Source organism: Sprattus sprattus (genome assembly GCF_963457725.1).
Source record: "Sprattus sprattus genome assembly, chromosome: 9".
Lineage (NCBI taxonomy): Eukaryota > Metazoa > Chordata > Actinopteri > Clupeiformes > Clupeidae > Sprattus > Sprattus sprattus.
The window spans coordinates 16,803,764-16,824,876 of record NC_137928.1 but is presented as its reverse complement, the minus strand read 5'-3'; the positions used below and the strand labels follow the sequence as shown (position 1 = coordinate 16,824,876).

The 21,113-nt window shown below is 39.4% G+C and overlaps 1 protein-coding gene across 1 annotated transcript; it reads left to right on the top strand.

Annotated features, from left to right (window-relative positions):
* Positions 1-4,820: 4,820 nt before the first annotated feature.
* On the top strand, positions 4,821-21,080 carry vmp1 (vacuole membrane protein 1). Its single transcript, XM_080844905.1, has 12 exons — positions 4,821-4,884; positions 5,747-5,853; positions 6,131-6,263; positions 6,360-6,450; positions 6,707-6,817; positions 13,013-13,177; positions 13,554-13,685; positions 15,179-15,259; positions 15,452-15,568; positions 16,508-16,569; positions 19,644-19,746; positions 20,172-21,080. Exons 2-12 carry the CDS (start codon positions 5,775-5,777, stop codon positions 20,313-20,315), a joined length of 1,218 nt encoding a protein of 405 aa, XP_080701031.1. The 5' UTR covers positions 4,821-4,884; positions 5,747-5,774; the 3' UTR covers positions 20,316-21,080.
* The last annotated feature ends 33 nt before the right edge of the window (positions 21,081-21,113 follow it).

Genomic DNA, 21,113 nt, shown 5'->3' with positions numbered 1-21,113 from the left:
TCACCCTGGTTGTGTATTCTTTTTTTAAATACCAGTAGAAGTCAATATTTGTTCACCTTTTGTTAACAAGACTAGGTTGACTAGGTCTGTCAAAGATGAAAAAAAAAAACATAACAGTAGACTGTACATCACTTTAACCCTATGGTTAGATAGCCTGGTTTCCTCCCATCGAATTAGCCTTAAAACATCCAACTAAAATACATTGATACATGATTTATATCTTTAAATACTGGAGGCAGTCTTGTAGGCATTACATTTTCAGTGAATCCCTATGCAAAACTAGCTAAGCTATTGTCAGTACTCAAACTAGGCTATTTTCTTCCAGATAACTTAAGAAGACTATAACTACCCAAAATGACAATTGTGTGGTAGTCAAAGGATGCGTGATGTTATCTGGCTACGGCTAACGCATAATGATGGAGACGCGAAAAAAAGCCTACTAAAATAGGCACGAATGATGCTCTCGGGTTTAGACAATTTAGGCTTACAACACTAGTGACTGCGGAATGTGGCTAACGTTACATATCGGATGTACATATTTTCCAGACGTACCGTTATTCTACTGTTGGGTAAATTGTTTTGGAATGTGTTGAGCTCACCTTAGCCGTGAACCTGTACGTGCAGTTTTTGTTATTGTTGATTCAGCTGTCATATAAGCGACCGCCTTAAAGTAGGAAGTGACGTAGAATAATTCGCTATAAAAAAAAGCCATCAACAGTGATCCTAGATTTCATATGAGAGGGAAAGAAAAAATATTGAATATAAAGCCTGTGGCCTACATAGGGGAAGATAGGGACTACTAGAGGACGATAAAGTAGGCTGAGCAGTATGTTTTTTAACAGAGCAATCTTGCATGATGACATTCAGAAATTCCATAGAGAATAGTCCATATTTTAAACAAATGTCGAATCCCCTTTTCTAAAGCTGCTATGGGCTAGGCTACTTAATTTTACCTACCTGTTTAATTTGAGTGCCATTTTCAAGACACTACATATTGATGTTAAAATGTTAACTGATGCTGGAGGAAATCTTACATTGTAAGAACTATACCGTGGTAAGAGTCACTTCGGTTCGAAATACTGTATAAGATTGTGTTAGCAGATTTAGTTTATGCTATAGGTCTTATACGAAAGATGTAAGCTACTATGATGTATTAGTGCAAAGCTGGAGCAGTTAATTTTTCTTCTGGTCAGCTTCTTAAATAACTGATGGTTCTGTAAATAAGAGAAAACTACTCATTACTACACAATTAAAACCTGCTCTATAGCCTTCTCTGGTTCCACGGAACACTGGTTAACACACTAAGACATTTGAATATCTTACTGTAGATTTCTTAGACATTTCACCACATTCTCTACTTGTTTAGAGTCATGTAGTCAAACAAAGTATGACTGAACTACTCATTGGGATCAATCAGTGGTAGCTTATTTCTAGAAGATGGTAGGGCCTTCCCCTAAAATTTGACCAGCCAATGATGACTTCATTTGATGTGGCTGCGTAAACTTCCTTTATTTATTTCATCGTTGCATACCTGCTGCTGCAGCCCCATCATCAGTCCAGAAGGGGGCAATAACACACCAATTTTGCAACACGCTGCTATCCCCAACAGTGGCATCCCTTTGGCCAGTTATGCTAAGAGAAATGGCATGTAAAAATGTGGTGATTTTATGTAGAAACTTTTTGGAAAGATAATTGGCTTGCACTAATTCTTATCAAGCGCACCATTCAACAATAATTCATCAAAAACATTGTATTATTCTCTGACAAGTGTTGCCCATTTTCAAAAGTCCCTAATGTTAAAAACAGATATAGATAAAAGTGGTTGCTCTCAAACATGAGGAAAAGAGTAAAGTTGGCCCCAGTCTCGTATGGAAAAAATGGCCACACAGGTGGCTTGGCCTTAGTCTTTATAAGCAAATGCCCTACTGTCTACCTTTTTAGTATAAAAGCAGCAATTCGGAGTTCTTTTCAAAACTAGTAAGCTAACTACCTAAAAGGCATGCAAAAACCTTGCAAACACCACCAACAGCCCAGTCTGAATAATTTCTGAATGCAATGTAATTCTGTGCTCTGACAAGCAGTCATTTAATTTGTAGCTTTGGGCTGTACTGAAGGCTTCTCACCCATATGTTTTGTAAGGACAGTTATTCCCTATCCAATAACTGTTACTGAGTTTTATCTTTATTGTAGCACTTTTTTGTGTGTAAATGACAACCTTTAAACAGCTTTGTCACATTTTCTTAATATGAAAACAAAAGTTACAATGCACCTATAGTCCAGGCAAAGAGACTAATTGTTAAAAAAAAAAATCAGCATAGATCATTTCTATGAGGTGTACAGAACAACATACTAAAGGTCCTAAGAAATCCTAGTTGAGAGAATATGTTTAATTCAATCAATCTGAGATGTGTGCTAATAATGCCAGCCAACAATACACCCCAAAAATGTATTTTTCCACCCTTTACTCCTATCAAAATGAAATTTTACACAATGAAAGTACCCATGAAAAGTAAGTTTCTTTTTAAATGTATTTATTTTAATATGCACATACATTATACACACACTTATTGAATATGTCCTAATTTGCATAGAAAAGTCCTAAGAAATCCTAGTTGAGGAAATATGTTTAATTCTCATCAAACTGAGATGTGTGCTAGCCAACAATACAACCCAAAAATTAAGAAAAGTCCCCCTTTACTCCTATCAAAATTAAATTTTACACAATGAAAGTACCCATGAAAAGTATTTTTTTTTGTATTCCAAGTTTCTTTGAAAATTAATTTGAATATGCAAATGAGTTATACACTTATCGAATATACTCAAAATACCCCCAAATAGGCTTATTTTTTTCCTTTACGCCTACCACAATACATCTTTAAATAGTAAAAGTATACATGAAAAGTAACTTTTTTGTATTACAAGTTTCTTTTTAAATTCATTTTAATATGCACATGAGCTCCACACTTGAACTTCAATGGAATATGTCCTAATTTGCATAAGCAGAAACACCATTCATATGTATGACATATACATCGGCCCAATCTTCATCCACTCATCCTACTGCCGATGGGTGATGGCAATGCTGCTTTTAGACTGGCTTCTAACCTGAAAGCTGCCTAGCTTGGTGGTACCTGCCAGGGGTATAATGTTTCTGCATATGCAAATTAGGACATATTCAATGTGTGTGTGTGTATTGTATGTGCATATTCAAATTAATTTCAAAAGAAACTTGTAATACAAAAAAGGGTTACTTTTCATGTATACGTTTACTATGTAAAGTTTTATTGTGGTAGGAGTAAAGAGAAAAATGTAGTCTATCTGGGTGTATTTTGGGCATATTCGATTAGTGTATAGTTAATTTGCATATTAAAATTCATTTTCAAAGAAACTTGTAATACAAAAAAAACTACTTTTCATTGTGTAAAATTTCATTTTGATAGGAGTAAAGGGGGACTTTTCTTAATTTTTGGGTTGTATTGTTGGCTAGCACACATCTCAGTTTGACTTTTCATGGGTACTTTCATTGTGTAAAGTTTTATTTTGATAAAATTACATTTTGGGGTGTATTGTTGCCAGGCATTATTAACACACATCTCAGATTGATGAGAATTAAACATATTTCCTCAACTAGGTTTTCCTACGGAGCCCCTAAAGGGACATGAAAAAAAAAAAAACTTTCTCGTGCGCACCAGAAACTTTCTCGTGCGCACGAGAACGTTTTGCATGCTCACGAGAAAAGTTTCCCGTGGGCACGAGAAAGTTTTGCGTGCGCACGAGAAACTTGGCTACTCATTCTAGTAGGCTAAAACAGAGAGTAGAACTAGGCAGGACGGGCAGAGAATCGTCTAGAATCGACCCAGATCTGCCTACGGACATAAAACACTAATTAGAGTAACTATCCTATGCCTAATTAATCATTCTACAATTATTCTACTATTATTTCCGTGGTTATGCGGTACTTGTGAATTTTCGGAGTAATAATTTTCGGTGTATGAGGTCATGCCTTTCACGTTTCATGGCTGAAAACATTAACTCTGTTTGAAGTCACATAGCCTAGCCTTGTAGTGCAGTCCTAAACTGAAATAAAGGTGCACTAATTCATGAATTGCCATGTTTTCTGCAGCCTGCAGTCTGTAAGACTGTTTCAAATGCACGCTGGCAGAAAGTTTCAGGTGCGCACGAGAAAGTTTCTGGTGGGCACGAGAAAGTTTTGCGTGGGCACCAGAAAGGTTTTTTTTTTTTTCACCGGCTCCGTAGTTTTCTTAGGACTTTAAGTATGTTTTTTTCACCCCATAGAAATGATCGATGCTGATTTTTTTTTTTTTACAATGAAATCTAGTTTTGGCTCCAAAATGGGTTACTTTGCCTGAACTACTAGCTATGTCTGCTCCTCATGGTTGAATTACAAAATGATTTTGAATGGAGGAGAGGAGTGACAGTTTAAATGGTTAACGGAACTGATCTGTGGTGACTTCATAATGTTTCATATCTTGTTTCCAGAGAAAACCACTGGGTACAAGTACGGAACTACGTGCAATTCTGCTGCAGAGCAATTAGAACCGCCCTGATACACATCCTTCATCCTGTGTGAACACATACAAATATAATGTAATAAGTACTGTAATAAACAACTGGAAAATGTATATCGGTATTTACTAGATGATATATGTATGTATTAAGTCCTGTGTTTATCTATTAATGTACTTGGTGGATAATATATACGCCGATATATTTCCCTCTACAGCTAAAACAATTTCCACCAAAATTCCTCCATAGAATATAGATATCTGGTCGCATGAATGAACGTGAGTTTCCGGTCACGTGCTCCGTCGTTGTAGCGTGTTTTAGCTGCGTCGGTTAACTTGGACTCGCCGAGGAAATAAGGTATGACTGTGCATTCAGGCCACATATTAACGGTTATTGCCGGACAGCCACGTTAATGCCATTTTTCAAATGTATGGAAATGTCCTTTTAGCGTCACGTCTGCTTTAAATCCCACAACGCGTTCATCTTGCCAACCCTTATCAACCGGCTACTTAGCGTTAACATTAGCCTAGCAGCTAGCTACTGAGTTGATACGTCCTATTTATATGTTCTGGGCATGTGGGGTTGGGTTTTTACCTATAAAGTTAAAGTAATGATTGTGCTGTCATAAAGCATGCATTTCAATTGAACTATACATCGCTTCGAATAACAACATAACAGGGAGTAGAACATCACGCTAACATTTCTAACTAGCAATCCTAGCTGGTTAGTCAGGTAATTTAATTCTTAGATAGCTAGCATGACGTTACCGACTGACAGACCTAGTAACCGGTTTCAGTAAATGGCTTATACATCTGCTTGCACTTGAGTTTGGTTGGCGTTGGTCCCTTACGTTAACTGCTCAACAAAGTAACATGACCAGTCCTTACATTAATTGATTATGCTCCTTATAAATTATAGAGATATATTGCCTATAGCTAGGTACATAAAATGTGATGACTTTACCACTGACTACACTAGGACGTTGGCAAACGTGCTATTATTGACATATTTGGCAACGTAGCGTGAGTTACTCATCTCTCTTATCTAGCTATCTGGGTTTAAAGTACGAGGAAGGTTTTTCATCAGCTTCCGTGTTGAAAGACAAGCGCCATCCATTGCTGTACACGAGGTGACCTTGTGGACTATGAGTCTAGTACCCTGGAACGTCCAATGCTATTAAAGGGACTTTATCTAAAGTTGTTGTAAAACGTGTTTACAGGTTTCTGAACCCTAACCAAGTCAATGAGATGGCTGAAAATGGAGTAGACAGTGAAGGAACACAGAAACGCGCTGGAGCCAAAGAAAAGCAAAATGGAAATTTCACAGGTTGGCAGAATGTTGTTTAAATTGTCCAGGAGTCCAGGTAGATGAATGATTATGCAAACTTTGGGGATGACATGTTCTTAATAAATCAGCACAATCAGTAATTAATCATGGCACATTATTGCCGTCTTTTTATTTGCTAACATTCTAGTAGAAACCTACTTGATCTCTATTGTTTTTTTTTTTCCTATTCCCTCATCATTGTAAGGTTAATAATGCACTGAATGTCCATATTCTACATAGCTCTTGATCTGCAAAGTGTCCTGCTTTTCTCATCCAGATTCCTCCGTTCGGGATAGAAAGCAGCAAGACAGAGAAGAGCGCCTGTCGCTGGTCCTGTGGAAGAGACCTGTCCAAACCCTACAGTATTCATTTCTAGAAACTCTGATCACCTTGAAAGAGTGGACACTTAAGTACGTTGGAAGCGACTGAAAAGACTTTCATTGACTTCTTCAGCACAGTGCCTCAGTACTGTTGATTAACTGGCTTTTCTGTTGTCCCCTGTTCAGATTATGGAAACGACGTGGCACAGTTTTGTTATTCCTTTTATTATTATCTATTTTCTCAATGGCCTACTCCGTAGATGGAGCACATCAGAAGGTAGGGATAAGTCTCTGTTGCAAATTATTTGTGTGTTGTTGTTAATGCATAATATGACCCAACAATAAGGCTTACTGATGCCTCGTTACATTTTTACAAATCTGGTTAAACAATTAGCAGTCAGCAAAAGCATCAGACAGTCTACTTGTTTACATTCATCCATATGCCTGAGGAGAAAAAAAAACCTCTAACATGATTTTATCTTTTTTGAGGCTGTATTGCTTTGTTTATATATTATGATTTTTGTTTGCTCAAGTATATACAGTATATGGAGAAAAGGTTCCTGTGGTGTGGCTACTGGGTAGGCTTGGGTATCCTGTCCTCAGTAGGCCTTGGGACAGGACTGCACACCTTCCTGCTTTACCTGGTAAGATCATCTGTGTGACTGTGTCTGTTCTAATTATTGCATCTTTGGCTATATGGTTTTATGCATAATTGTAAGCACTATATATCTAGATATTGTATATCCCAGTTGTTTTTAGAACCTAATCATGAGTGTACAATATTTTGTAGCAACCTTAGATTTTTGCAATAATTCATTATTGGAATTCACAAATGTAAAGTCCATGAGCTTGGTATGTGGTTTGGTTTCCCTATCATACATTTTTGTACCTTCTTCCAGATTACCAAATGTTAGGTTTAGTTATTTAGCAGATGTTTTTATTCAAAGCAATTTACAGAAAATATACAAATGTAGAACAAAATGAAAACATAATGAATGAAAAAGAATGATGGCAGATGAGACAAAAAAAATCACAATCATTACAAAATAAGAGGAGTATAACAATACATACATAATATAATATATCTAATCTTTATAAATGCTTTGAAAATGTATATATTTATAAGAAATACATTTGCATGGAAAATACTAGGCTTAAAATAATAGAATAACAGTCTTAAAAAGTTATATTGAAGTTTTCAAAATTCTTTGTTTTATCTTGTAGAATGTAATGTACCATGTATCATAAACAGTAAAGGAAAACATATTCCAGAGAACAGTAAGATAACACATCTAAGTTTCATTTCCAGATTTAAATTGATACGTTTGTGGTATTCTTGAATATCATTTGTAAGCATTTTATCAGGCATAATGATAACAATTAGGAGTTGAAAAATTTAATTTCACTGGAAACAGGGTTTCCATTGCAGTCTGTGGTCAGTGCACACTGTTCACCAACATCCTTTTGACGCAAACAAAACCTTGACAGGAAAGGAATGTTTGATTGTGGCCAAGGCATGAGACGCATTTCTGTGATTGAGAAAGGGTTCTCTTCCCTTCCTGCAGTGTGAATGTGTCTCAGCAATGTGACAGACGAGGAAGCGAAAGTGTCCACTTTACACATGAGCATTCTGAGATGTTGGGATACTGATCTGTAATAACTGTTTCTTGTTTCGCGAGAGTGAAGAACTATGACCGTTCTACTGCCTGATAAACTTCATATCACATACTCCAGTCATTCTGAACTTTATTATACTTACAATAACATCTTCTTTTGATAGATACCTTTATGTAAAGTGAAGTACAGAACAAGCAAATGGGTAATCATTGAAATTTCCAGAAGGAAAATGGACTGGACAATACTTTTAAGCAATTGAAAAGTCCTAGACGGAAAATATGAGATTCAAGTCATCAATGGCGATTCCCTGTATGCTGTAGCTCATTACAGTTCTTTCTTCTTCTTTTTTTAAGAGAATGGAAGAATGTGTGTGAAATGGAATAGATTCTAGACTGAAAACTTTTCCCACTTTCTAGTGGCACCACTATAGAATGTTAGCAGGGAGAAATTAGTTGAATGGAGTGAATCTGGATAAGTGAGTTTATGTGTGTGCTGTTGTGGTGGCTTGTTTGTTGGCAACTTGATCTGAAAAAAGCCAAACAGTGGTGCGACAAGCAGCACCCTGATAGTTAAAAACCTCCCTGTTCTGAATGTAAAAAGGCCTGACTGGCAGACCTGCTGGTATTGCATTGTGGTCTTGACATGAGCGGACCGGTGTCTTATTAAGGACCTGTGTTGTGTACGTCTATTATCCCTGATGTTGCAAGGTCTTTCATGATGGTGACACCAATGAAATATAGTCAGTGAGGAGTACTAGGAGGTACCCCTCATCTCACTGCACATAATCTGAGAAAATGTGTCTACTCATCTTGGTGACTTCACGTAGAGTCATCAACTCTTGTTCATGCGACTGGTTTTGGAGGGAGGTGATGTGTGGGTGAGCCTTTCACATGATACCCCCACCATCCTACCCCTCACAACAGCAGTGGTCGCACAGGACAGAAATACATCTGCCCAGAAGGCAGTGCTGAGCCATCACTGAGCCTCTCTGTCACGCAGGGACATGCTGTTGCACTCAATGTGCAACTCCAGACCTGGGCTCTGGAAATACCGCATGTAGACTCAGCAGTGACCTTTTTAGACAGTGCTGCTGGTAAACTAATTTAGTTTGTTGTGGTCTCTGCTTCATAGAGAGTTAGTTCATTTGATGGGGAGTATTTATGAAGTGTGGTGTTTTGCCAGTCATAGGAGGAGTGTGTCTATCGGAGTGGGTAAAACACTAAGGGGTTTTGACTTCATCCCAAAATGGTTCCAAGCAGCTATCAGGGTGCAGAATACCCAATGTGTAGGCACCATGGAAGATGTATGAAGTATAACTAGTGTACAAAAGAGTTCCATTTTAATATATTTCTCATTTTAAATAAAAAAACCTGTGGTCTACTGTAGAGTCTATTGTTCCCATGGTCTTGGGAGGGGGTTGAACTTCATTCAGGATTAGATCATAATCTACGTCGGTTGAACCCCCACTCCAGATGGTGCATGCAATGTACTACTTACAAAGTGCAGTATGCAGGGAGTGCGATGTCCTGTCTGAAAAAGCACCCTTTTGGAGGGTGGAGTCTCCGATAGTCCATCAGTTATCACCTCTGGTGTAAGAAATCCACTACGTGGAAGGGGTTGCTCTTCCTGTCTTGACACTGCATTTAATATAAGCACACTTCCTTCTCAGGAAGCGGTTGTGGTGACCAGCACACTCATTATTCAGTGGTTCAGCTCAGACACAGCTTTCATACTACACAGTACAAGTTTGACACTGTATGTCAATTGTGAGATTACTTGAGTTGTAATGTGAGCAATGTTTGCCACGAAAATATTTCCACAGTCACTTTGAATATTCATGGATTTTTGGAGGATTGCCTTTTTTTGATTCGTAGAATGACCTTTGTGTCAGCTTGGTCACGTCTTGAATTGCAATAGACTTTGGCCACTTACAATGAAATGGCCTGTTTCATGAGGACATGAGCCAGTTCGTATCTAGCGAGTGGTACTTCCCCAGTATTTTGAAGACCTCTTTCTCAAGACTGGTCAGTTACTCACTGTGAGAAAGGAATGAATACGTGGCATGTCTTATCTGCTCGGTTCTGACGAACATTTAAAAAGGAAGTGGGCTACTTCATTGGATTTCCCAAACTGTAAAGATGTGTTTGGAATGTTCAATTATTCACTCACTCATTATACCACATATTGAAAAATATATTGAGTTTACTATGTAAGGGAATCATATATTAAAACAATGGCAGATATTGGCAAGTCTCGCCACTCGGCAGCCATCGTTGCAACGCCTCTGGGCTACTATTTTGGGCAAAAAAGACCAAGCTCCTATTTAAATGAATGGGGAAAGACCTGTTACTCCACATAGGATAGTCAAACAAACATTTAGTGGTCATCACATGAATCCGTGTTTAAATATGACATGAACAAACAAACAATCAAATAAGGTTTAAAAAGACCTTATTCTTCATGTTGTCTTGCCCACTGCGCAGACACAATTTCTCGGCTATTGCTATGGTAACAATGCAAATAAGCAGAACTTTCAGGTGAGGCGAAACGTCAGTTATGCTGTTTCCTACGATGTGATGTGTCTGTTTATACAGGACAGGACCTCCAAATTCATTCAGCGGTTTTTCGGAATCCACCATTAATTTCCCCGTCAGTGATTTGCCTCCTCACTTATAATGTCTCTGCTTACATGCAAATAACGAATGGCCAGTCTTCTGCAGTTTTTCACCTTGCAATAAATTGTTGCTCACTGGAGAGGATACAGTGTACATTGTCTGTATACTACAATTTGTGGTTCACATGCACTCTTTTTTTAGTGCACTGTAGAGTGAATGAAATTTCTATCACCATTACAGAATGATTGTTTCACTTAAGTGCTTCAGTATTTGGGCATCAAAAGTCACTTATTTTTTCAGTAATGACCCATAGAAAAAAGACAGACTTCTGTAGCCTTGGCTGCAAAGCACAGCTGCACCCATAAATTATGTTCCTTAAAAGAAGGGGTCTAGACAGAGCCACCATTTGAATGTGCCTTCCTCAAAGGTGAGGTTATGCCATTGCAGGAGGCTCTTTGTAGGAGGTTCAGGAACTATGCGTTAGTGGTCTTCAGGGTCAGACATTAAATCCCTACCACATACCAAGAAAATAGCGTCAGGCTGACAGAATGTGGTGGGAGTGGGAGAGGTTGATTGCAAGCACACACATTTTTAAAATTAAGTGTAGAAGACAAACTGAATAGAGGAGTCCCCTTTGAAATTATATTTGAATGTGAGCCACACCATGCACATGACTCTGATTACTGCATACCTAAACACTAGTTATAATCTGAAGAAAAATGAGGTCGAAATAATGACAAATAAGTGCCATGAAGCCACATACAATCAGAAGTCTTTGAGGATAGAGACGATGCGTTTTACTGGCCTGCGATACCAATGTAAAGTAGTTTTGTCTGTTGGATGAAAACCTGGTATGTCCAGATATCTTGTATATAGTCAGGACCATTTTAGTCATTCCAACCCAAGCAGGCAACTGAGGGGGTTCTTTTTCCCAAAGTTTTGCTTTTGGTAATGCTAAATGCTGTCCAGATGGGGATGTCTCACATAGTCATCTGGAATTTTCTTACAGCATACAGGACCTGTATGAAGGCATTAAAAAGCTGATGCTCCCTCTGTCCATAAGGGAATCCCTGCCCCCAGTTCTGACATTAAACTTTATAAGCCGGTTATGGTTTTGCATGTAGGCCTATCTAACGATAACATGTTCGAACATTCAGCCAATCAAATTTGCATATAAGATATTTCAAATGTATGCAACATGTATTGCGCAATAATATGCTCTGACATGACCGGAGAATGTCTAAACGCGACTAGTGTAGGCAAAAAGTCAACGTGTAAAACGAGTTCCAGCTCTCGAGGGAGTTTTACAGGCGTGTGACCCGGTATTTCTGAAATATGGATTTACGTATTTCGTGAATGGTGAGCACCCGCCGTTGTGTGTGCCATGCAACGAAATACTGGCTAATGAAAGCCTGAAGCCTTCGAAATTGCAGATTCATTTTGAAACAAAGCAGGCCAACTCTCTATAAAGATAAAGACTTTCTTTTTTTTTAACGTATGAGCCAAAACCTCGAGGCATCCCAAAAAAACAAAACAAACAAAAACATTTTTTTTTAACGTGCCATCACTGTTTAGGTCTCCTACCGGCTAGCTCAGAGCAAAACGTCCCATACGGTTGCAGAAGTTGCCATCGATTTGTGCACACTCATAGGTGAAAAAGAAGCAGCGAACTTAAAGACAATTCCCGTGACAAACGACACTGTTCATGTGAGGATATGTGACATGTCAAATGATGTTGAGCAGTAGCTCACTGAACGTATCTGCACTTTTGACTATATCGCCTTACAACTCGATGAATCCACAGACGTGGCTAGCCATGCCATTCTCTTGGTTTACGTGCAGTATGTTCGGAATGATGACTTTGAAGAGCAGTTCTTATTTAATTCAGATTTGCCAACATTTACCACTGCAGGCAGAAGAGATTTTTTTCTGCTATGGACACATACTTTATCTCAATCAGCTCTCCTGGTCAAAGTGTGTTGGTGTGACAACGGATGGGGCAGCCTCGATGACAGGAAAACATTCAGGGATCTCATTTACTATTTGAACATGTCCATTTCTCATTAAGTAGTTGAGCATGTAAGTAAGGATTTCTCATTTAAAAAATCCACCTAAGTCCTGTGATAAGTGGAACATGTTAGTCCATCTCTGACTAAAAAGGTGAATATGTAAGTCCATGGATACTTCTTAAGAAGTTGAACATGTAAGTTCATAATTTCCTAATTTAAAAAGTTGAAAATGTATGGCTAAAGTCCATTTTTGTTCAAAGAAGTTCAGAAGTCCATGATTGCATAACTGATCCTGACTTTAAACAGTTGCATGTGTTTCCAATGGTTAAACAGTGGTAGAGTATTAGTAGTGGTAGTTATCATAATAATAAAATAATAATACAATTGTTAAATTATTGGCCTGATGATTCATGCTGATATTAATTGTTGGGTCGCAACTGCACTGTTATCTAAAAATGTGGGTCATGGAGCAAAAAAGGTTGAGAACCACTGCTTTAAGTCATCCCCTGTTTTATGTTGAAAGATTCCCCCTTGTCAGTTTGTTTTTTCATTGATGTGCATCCACCCTCAGTTTCCTTTTGTTCTCTGTCCTCCTCAGGGTCCGCACATCGCCTCGGTCACCCTGGCTGCATACGAGTGCGGCTCAGTCAACTTCCCCGAGCCGCCTTACCCCGACCAGATTGTGTGCCCAGATGATGTGGCACATGGCAGCATCACACTCTGGACCATCATGTCCAAGGTCCGACTGGAGGCCTGTATGTGGGTGAGTCAGCCCCCAGCCAAAACTCCACCACCACCAAACAATGGGCCCTCATTACTGGCCCCAACAGTCAAACACAATCACTTCTTCAAGACTGCTTAGGTGAAAGGTTAAGGAATGCACTCTCCGCCTAGTCTTGTGGTTCAGATTGAAATTGTCGGGTGGTGAGAGATTCAAAGTCTGTGGTGATGGGCAGGAAAAAATTAGATGGAGCGCATTTACATGGAAAATCCATTGATGCAAACTTTTTAGGCAGGAGTATGTTTTTTTTTTACACACAATAAAACACAGAAGAACAACACAACAGAGAAAACCTGATGAAGCTTTTTGCTCTGGTTATTGATTCGCAATGTTTGCTGGCTTTTGTGTGTGTGTTCAGGGGGCGGGCACGGCCATCGGCGAGCTGCCTCCGTACTTCATGGCCCGGGCAGCCCGGCTCTCAGGAGCTGAGCCAGATGATGAAGACTACGAGGAATTCGAGGAGATGCTGGGGCAGGCTGAGACAGCCCAGGTGAGCACACTCCCTTTGCCCTGCTCTCACACGCTCCACATGACAGGCCTCTCTCTCCCTCCTTTTCTGCCTCTCTCTTTTAACGGTTGCGGGGGCTGAATCAGAGCTGTCCTCTTCTGGACTGAGCCCAGACAGAATAATGAAGTGGTGAAACATCTGAGTTTTCCGGCAGCGAGAGGAAGGGCTAATACAGTAGCCTCAGTCAGGAGAACAAAGGAGAGGGGTACTTGCACAGCACACCGATCAAAGGATGAATGCGATCATGGAATGTACTGGAACAAAGACAGTAGTTAAAGAATAGGTGGGCTGCAGTGGAAGTTTATTCTTGTCTGCTTAGAGCAGTAACACATGTCCTTGAGAAAAAGGTAGAGAGGCTGATAGACACAAGGCCGTGTGAACTTGATGTAATCTCCCTGAAGACGACACAAAGACAGTACACATATAAAATCACTGCCTGAGGTACTTCCCTTCCCACCAACCATGTCCAGCTATGGAAGCCTTCCTGTGCTACGGTTGGCTCACCCTGATCACATGACTTCCACTGAAAGCCCCTCCCCTGACTTCCAGTAAACCCATTTAAACAGATGGTGAGTCAGAGTGCAAAGCTTCCCTTTAATCATAGCCTGTTAGTGGAGACTGGACCCTTGAGGTGCTCTCCTCTTTCTCCCAGAGTGCTCCAGATTGTCAGCTGCTAAACATGAGCCATACGGGCTGCCCTCACACAATCTCCAAGTCAGCATGGGGGGGGCCCCTTTGTTACTCAGTGGGATTTAGATTAAGCTTGTTTGAGGTGCTGTCAGTTGGGTTTCCACAAACGCCCTATTGATTGTACCCCACCTCCCCTGCTGTATGTGTCATGCTCCCCTGTAGAGGTTTTGGACACAGCAGGGTTTAATAACTAGAGGAAGTTTGGCTGTAAACCGAGACATACATTCCGGCCATACTGTGAGTCCTTGGTCAGTATCGCCATAGTTCACGGTCTTAATGAGAGTGCCATGTGACTGAATTGGCAGAGGCCATCTTAACTGCAGTGTGCTATTTATTTCACATTGAAAATGCCACCTAGAGATGCTGGTCAAGACCTTTTTTTGTCTGAAAGTGGTACTTAGACATCTTGGCATATTTAATTGAAATGTTGTTTTTTTACCCCCGATGCATATAATTAGAGGAATTTAAAGACCTATACATAATGTTAAGGCTTTTGCTGATAATGGATACAGTTGCTTATAAGATATTGTTTAGAAATGTGAGGGTGGATAAGTGCAATAGTCCTTTGCTTTATATACCTTCAATTTATATGTAGACTTTTATAAAGGATTTAAAAATGACTGTTGGTGATCTTGTGTAATTTCTTTTTTTTATTTTTTTTTATTGTTGTTTGTCTTAATTTATTTGTTTTTCATGTCTGTGTTTAAAGTTGCCTTTGTGAAGCACTTCACCACATTGAAGTGTTTTGGAAATGAAGTTGCCTTGCCTTGTTTGTTACCTTTCAGGACTTTGCAACAAGAGCTAAACTAGCTGTACAGAACATGGTCCAGAGAGTAGGCTTCTTTGGAATTCTTGCTTGTGCATCCGTAAGTTTATATGTTCCTCATTAATAATGTGTTTACTGGCTATTCCATTGAGTGTGGTAACCCGTCATTTATATGGGTAGATACTGAAAGGAAATGTCAGATGATACTTAATCTAGTAGATCTACTTTAGACCTTTGACTATATTTTACATGCAAACTCTGTTATGTTTGTCACTTGTATCCCTCTTGGTAGATTCCAAACCCCCTGTTTGATCTCGCTGGAATCACATGTGGTCATTTCTTGGTACCTTTCTGGACCTTCTTTGGAGCAACTCTCATAGGGAAAGCAATTGTCAAGATGCACATCCAGGTAAGCCCATTTAGTTTTTTTAATAAGTCTTTAATTATATGTAGTAGATTTGGTGTCTGTCTGCGTTTAGTGACGACTTTAAAATGGAATTCCCAAAATATAAATGCTTTTGTTTTTTATGTATTTGCCCCAGTCTAGAGTACTTTTAGGAACCTAACAAATATCATAACATAATTATAATAGGAACAGTGTTGGTGGTATGACCAGTATATGGCTGTGGTTTTCAAATTGGCTTTTGTACCACTGTTTAGGGGAAAGTCTGCCTGCTGGTGGTCTCCTTAATGTCAGGAAACGAGACATAAAAGAAGGATTGTTTTAAAACAAAGTCCACCAAATCCAAACAAAGTGAACCCAGATTTGAATCAGATAGTTTTATACATGGCTTTTCAAAGTGATCTGGATTGTATAAATTGTGACCCCATGCGTTTGTTTAAAGAATCTCCATTCAAATTAAATGGAATGTATTTTAATTGAACACATCAAACCAAGATTTCCCGTGATGGGGGGTGTCTTTGACTCTGCTTGTTGAACCCACACCAGTGAGTGACTAATCGCACTCCAGACTGTGTGAATGCAACTCTAACCATCAAAGGCAGTCCAAAGAAAAACACACACACACACACACACACACACACACACACACACACACACACACACACACACACACACACACACACACACACACACACACACAGTGTGACCTGCATCAGGTTGCCATCTCACACGGCTTCCACCGCTCTCTTAGGGGCCTTTGTGTGTGGGCCCCCAGGCTTCTCATGTCATATCCTGTCCAAGGCTGGCAGGCATGTCTCGTGCGGAGTATTGCCCACTGCAGCCATGGCCCTGTCAGGCTAACATTGTCTCCCTCTAAGAATAGTAATGCTCACTGTTGAATCACTGTCTGAAGTCCTGTGTCCACAACTCTTCTTTTTCCCACAGAAACTGTTTGTTATCATTACCTTCAGCAAGCACATAGTGGAGCAGATGGTGTCACTTTTGGGGTGAGTAATCAATGTTCTCACAGAGGGAAAATTGTATCAGTAAGAACATCATAGTTTTGCATATGATTGGTAGATAGACTAAATTAGTCTAAAATTGTAGAATGGGTTACTCCCCAGGTACTCCTAAATCTGATTTTATTGTAATTATGGTTAAACTTCCTCTCTGGAGTTCATTATGTATAAGTCATTCTGTGGGATGTCTGGATAGAAATTATAGCATGATGCCACATCAAGTGAGAGCCGTCAGTCATCTTCACCTCATCCCTAATCATTATTGGCATGAAATTTTGCAAACTCAACCGTTTGCAGAAAACCCACATCTAGTGATGAGTTTGTAGGCCCAGATCATTCACTTATCTGTCTGAGAGGCAGTGACAAGGCTTAAGATCATCCGCTGGAAGCTGACTAGTCCCTTAGTATTTGAGTGTCTATCCAGTTGATGTTTTTTTTAGAGTTCAGAGTGGTGCCAACATCGACATCCATACTTTGGTAATTTAGATTTTGTGTACTGGCATGGCCACAACAGATTTACATTTCGTGAACCCTGAATACTTCTAACTAAATGAATTGACATTGTGAAACTTTTTCTTATTACATTGAAATGTTTTATTTAACAAATCATCAAAATAAATACTATCTTCATTAAATAGACGAGGTAGCATCAAGTCCAGGTAATTTTAAAAGTGGATATTTATGTAATTTTAGTTTGTTTGTTGATTTGTGTAATTTAGTAGTATGGTGGTAGGTATGTTCATAAAATAATTCATCACACCACATACCTGTGGTGAAACCATACTTTTATCTACAATTCGTATTATTATTATTGTTATTTTTACCAGCTATTCAACTATGCTGTTAGCACTACAGGTTTATTTCCCACATATGAGCTGTTTGGGCTTGAACTGATAAGATGCCTATGGCACCTTTGCCCATCTCAAACTAGACTCTTCATGTACTTTAATTTGTATTTCCAAAAGGTTGCTGTGGCATTGACACACATACAACTGATGTGATACTTTTTATTCATTCAGGCTACAGTACTAAATAGTAGTAATACAGTAGTTAATGTTCACTCCTATTTAAATCCTGTTAGGAGGAAAGTTTATGAAAAAAAGCTTCATACTTTTACACTCTACAAATGTGGTCATAAGACCTTGCATTGAGAGATTTGTAAGATCTGAAAATGGGTGTGTCCCATATACGTGGATACTAAGACATTGCAAAATACAGACAACTTTTTTTCCCACATGACTTGCTGTTTTCTGTCGTCTGCTTATTTGTAGTTGTTTTTATATAAATGTAGTCAAAAATATTTATATAATATAATATTTTTTATAAAATCTAAGACACTCTAGATTAAACAAATGTACATTATGTAGTTGACATCATGCATGGACAAAAGAAGGCTCTGAGGCAGAATGGTTAGGATCTTCAAACCTCATGAAATTATTAAAAAGCTGGTAAATATAATATATATATATTATTTGTAATATATTTAAATATCTGAACAATTGTCCTTTGACTAATATGATGTCATATTTTTGAATGGAACACTGATATCATGGTAAATGGTAGAAAAGGACAGCGGAAATCTTCATTTATGTGTATCACAAGATGATGATGCATTCGGCTGCCTTATTTTTGCTGCTAGCTAAGACGTTATTGAAGCTGTGTTAGCTGTGGTGACCGGGATGAATCAGCAGCCCATGGGTGGATGGCATCACCACCCTGCTTGGCACCTACGAGTCATATATGAGTGTGGCCCTTAACCCCACTAGCCCCACCGCACTGCACTGGAGATGCAGCTTGTGTATGCAGAACTAAACTCTACTACAGTTACTGTGACATTATGCTTATTTTTCCAGGCATGTATTTGTACCCTCACAGCAGTTCACAAGAAGCAACACGTCCGACTCCAATGTGCTTTTCCTATGTGTTGTGTTGTGAGTGGAGCGGATCCTGATGTGGCGTACACGATGGCATCATACAGCTTCAGATGGACTGGAAAATGAGTCAGATGATGGTTGAGTTACAGCTATTGAAACCTCAGTAGCAGCTTGGGTTTTCACCTAATGTGAACCTGAGACACTAGTCAGAATGCTCTCTCTTGTACAGTGCCTTTTGGAGTCAGATAGGGACCTTGAATGGCTTTCCCATGCATTTTCTTTGGTTGTCAGCATGTCCAACCATCAATTTCTGTAAATGGAAAATTCACTGGATGATGTCATCCTATTTGTCTCAATTACTTTTGCTTATATAGAAAGGGGATAATTTCTGATTACAATTTTGTGTGTGGAGCAGATGTAGTCCCTGAATGTGATTTGTTTGTAGAGGTCCAGGATTCAGTAGTATCTAGTATCTGGGAAGAGAGGGTATGGCACAGTGGTTCTGTGATAAGCATTCTGAAGAGTGCTGCTGACTCAGTGTCATGACTCTGATGATGACAGCAAGAGGCTGGGTGAGTCATATGTTGCCAAGAAATGCCTTGTTTTGCAGCAATATTAAAATTGAAGTATGTCGGAGTGACAGTGCCTATCAGACACGGTATGGTACGTTTACAATTAGGTCATTCGGTTCTGGATTTTTGGTGTTGGTATGATGGTTGGTTTGAGGGTGTCACATATTTTGAAGCACTCTAATGGCACATTGCTCGTTTTGAAGATGACAAGGTGCCTTGTTGGGTCACTGGGCCATTGACTGAGGTTTTGAGACTAGTGTGTCAATGTCATCTTTTCCTTTGGGTTTGAGACCGGTTCCTAATATGGGCTGTGTTGGTATTGGAGGAACACGCCTTCCCTCATCTGGGTGGTGCCTATAAGGCAGTGATGACACAGGAACGACTCACTTCCCCATTAATTGGTTGAAACCAGTCTTCACAGGAACCACCAGTGTTATAAGTGAGGGGCTGTCAGAGCTCTGTCAGCAGTTGCATCGGCACACTTCAGTAGGAGTGGGACATCAGAAAGAGGCCACTCTTAGCTCTCAGAGATGCAGGGGATCTTTGATTCTCCCATGCTCCTCTTCGAGGTTCGGCTTGGGTAAGTGGTGATTCTTGTTCTTTTCTCTCTCCACAGTGCTATTCCAAGGTTTGGTCCATCCCTTCAGAAGCCTTTCCAACACTATCTAGAGGCCCAGAGAGACAAGCTGCACCATCGGGCTGGAGAGGGCACTCCTGCGGTAAGCTCAGGCCTGTCTTTTGTTTGGCAGGGAAGTAGTTAGGGACAAAGATCTCGGGGGCAAAGAGATCTCAGAAGCTTGTGTTTGTCTAATTGAGGTTCCATTGTCTGGGCTAGCTGTTTTAGCATCTTATCTATAAGTACTGGTGTTGGCCAAAGATTTTCAGTTTTCATCAAGCTTCCTTTCTAGAGAAATGCTGTCATTGTTTAAAAGCAAGGGGTAGAAAAGGCAGGGGCTGAGCATGGAGAAGCTCTTGAACCAAGTTGAAGAGCTGCCTTTCTTGTTAGTTTTGCTTTCCAATCAGACCAGGCCATATGTTGTGTATTCCCTGATGAGTATCTAAGCACAGCATTTTAGCCAGTGATTTGTGAGCCATAGTTTAAGGTTTTTAAATATTGAGAGGTGTTCCTGCTTTGTCTACACAGGGAGAGAACTGGCTGGCCTGGGTGTTTGAAAAAGTCGTCCTCGTCATGGTCTGCTACTTTATTGTCTCTATCCTTAACTCTATGGCACAGAGCTATGCTAAACGCATCCAGCAGAAGAAATACTGTGAGGAGAAAACCAAGTGATAGACTCACCTACGTAACACTTCCTGCTCCCACCAGGATGCTTAAAACAAGAATAAAGAAAAAAAAAAACTTTGAAGAAGCTAAAACCGGCAAACGAGGGCCTACTCCATTTGTGCTTATTTTTCTGACATTGGGTCCCTTAAGTTTCTGCAGCCCCTTTTTTCAGCTGTCTGTCAGGTGAGTGGGTGATTGTATGATTTACACACTAAATGTTCTACTCATTATCGTCTTATCAGGACCTTGCAGACTAGCATAGGCAGCAGTTTACTGAAGGTGTTGCCCTATGCCTTATGCAACGATGGGGAAGATGCTTCTATTGAAGTGAAAACCGATCTTAATCACTAGATTGATTTTATTTAATTTTCTTCTGTGCTTAACTGTGTGAATGGTTAGATGTTAGTTCTATGTCTGTCGGAATGAGTACATGCAGAGTGAGGGTTTTTCTTGGGTAATGTTTTCTCTTTGTTATATTGTCATTGATAATAATTGTTCATCAAATATAGCAATATTGAATCCGGTCAACGTGGTATTTTACCATTTTTGCACATTGTGTAAATAGTTATCATTTTTTGACACGGCTGACATGCATTTTGATGTCTGAACAGAAGTAAAATCTTGACACATAATAAAATACTCATAGTGACTACGTAATAAATATCTAATATATGGCCATTTTAAACCTGTACAGTTAGACTTAACATGTTAACAGATTCTATAAAACTGCCTCAATCTGTCTTGTTTCACTGTCTGGATTTATTGTTTCTAATAAAGACTATTTGTAGAAACATAGTAGAATTG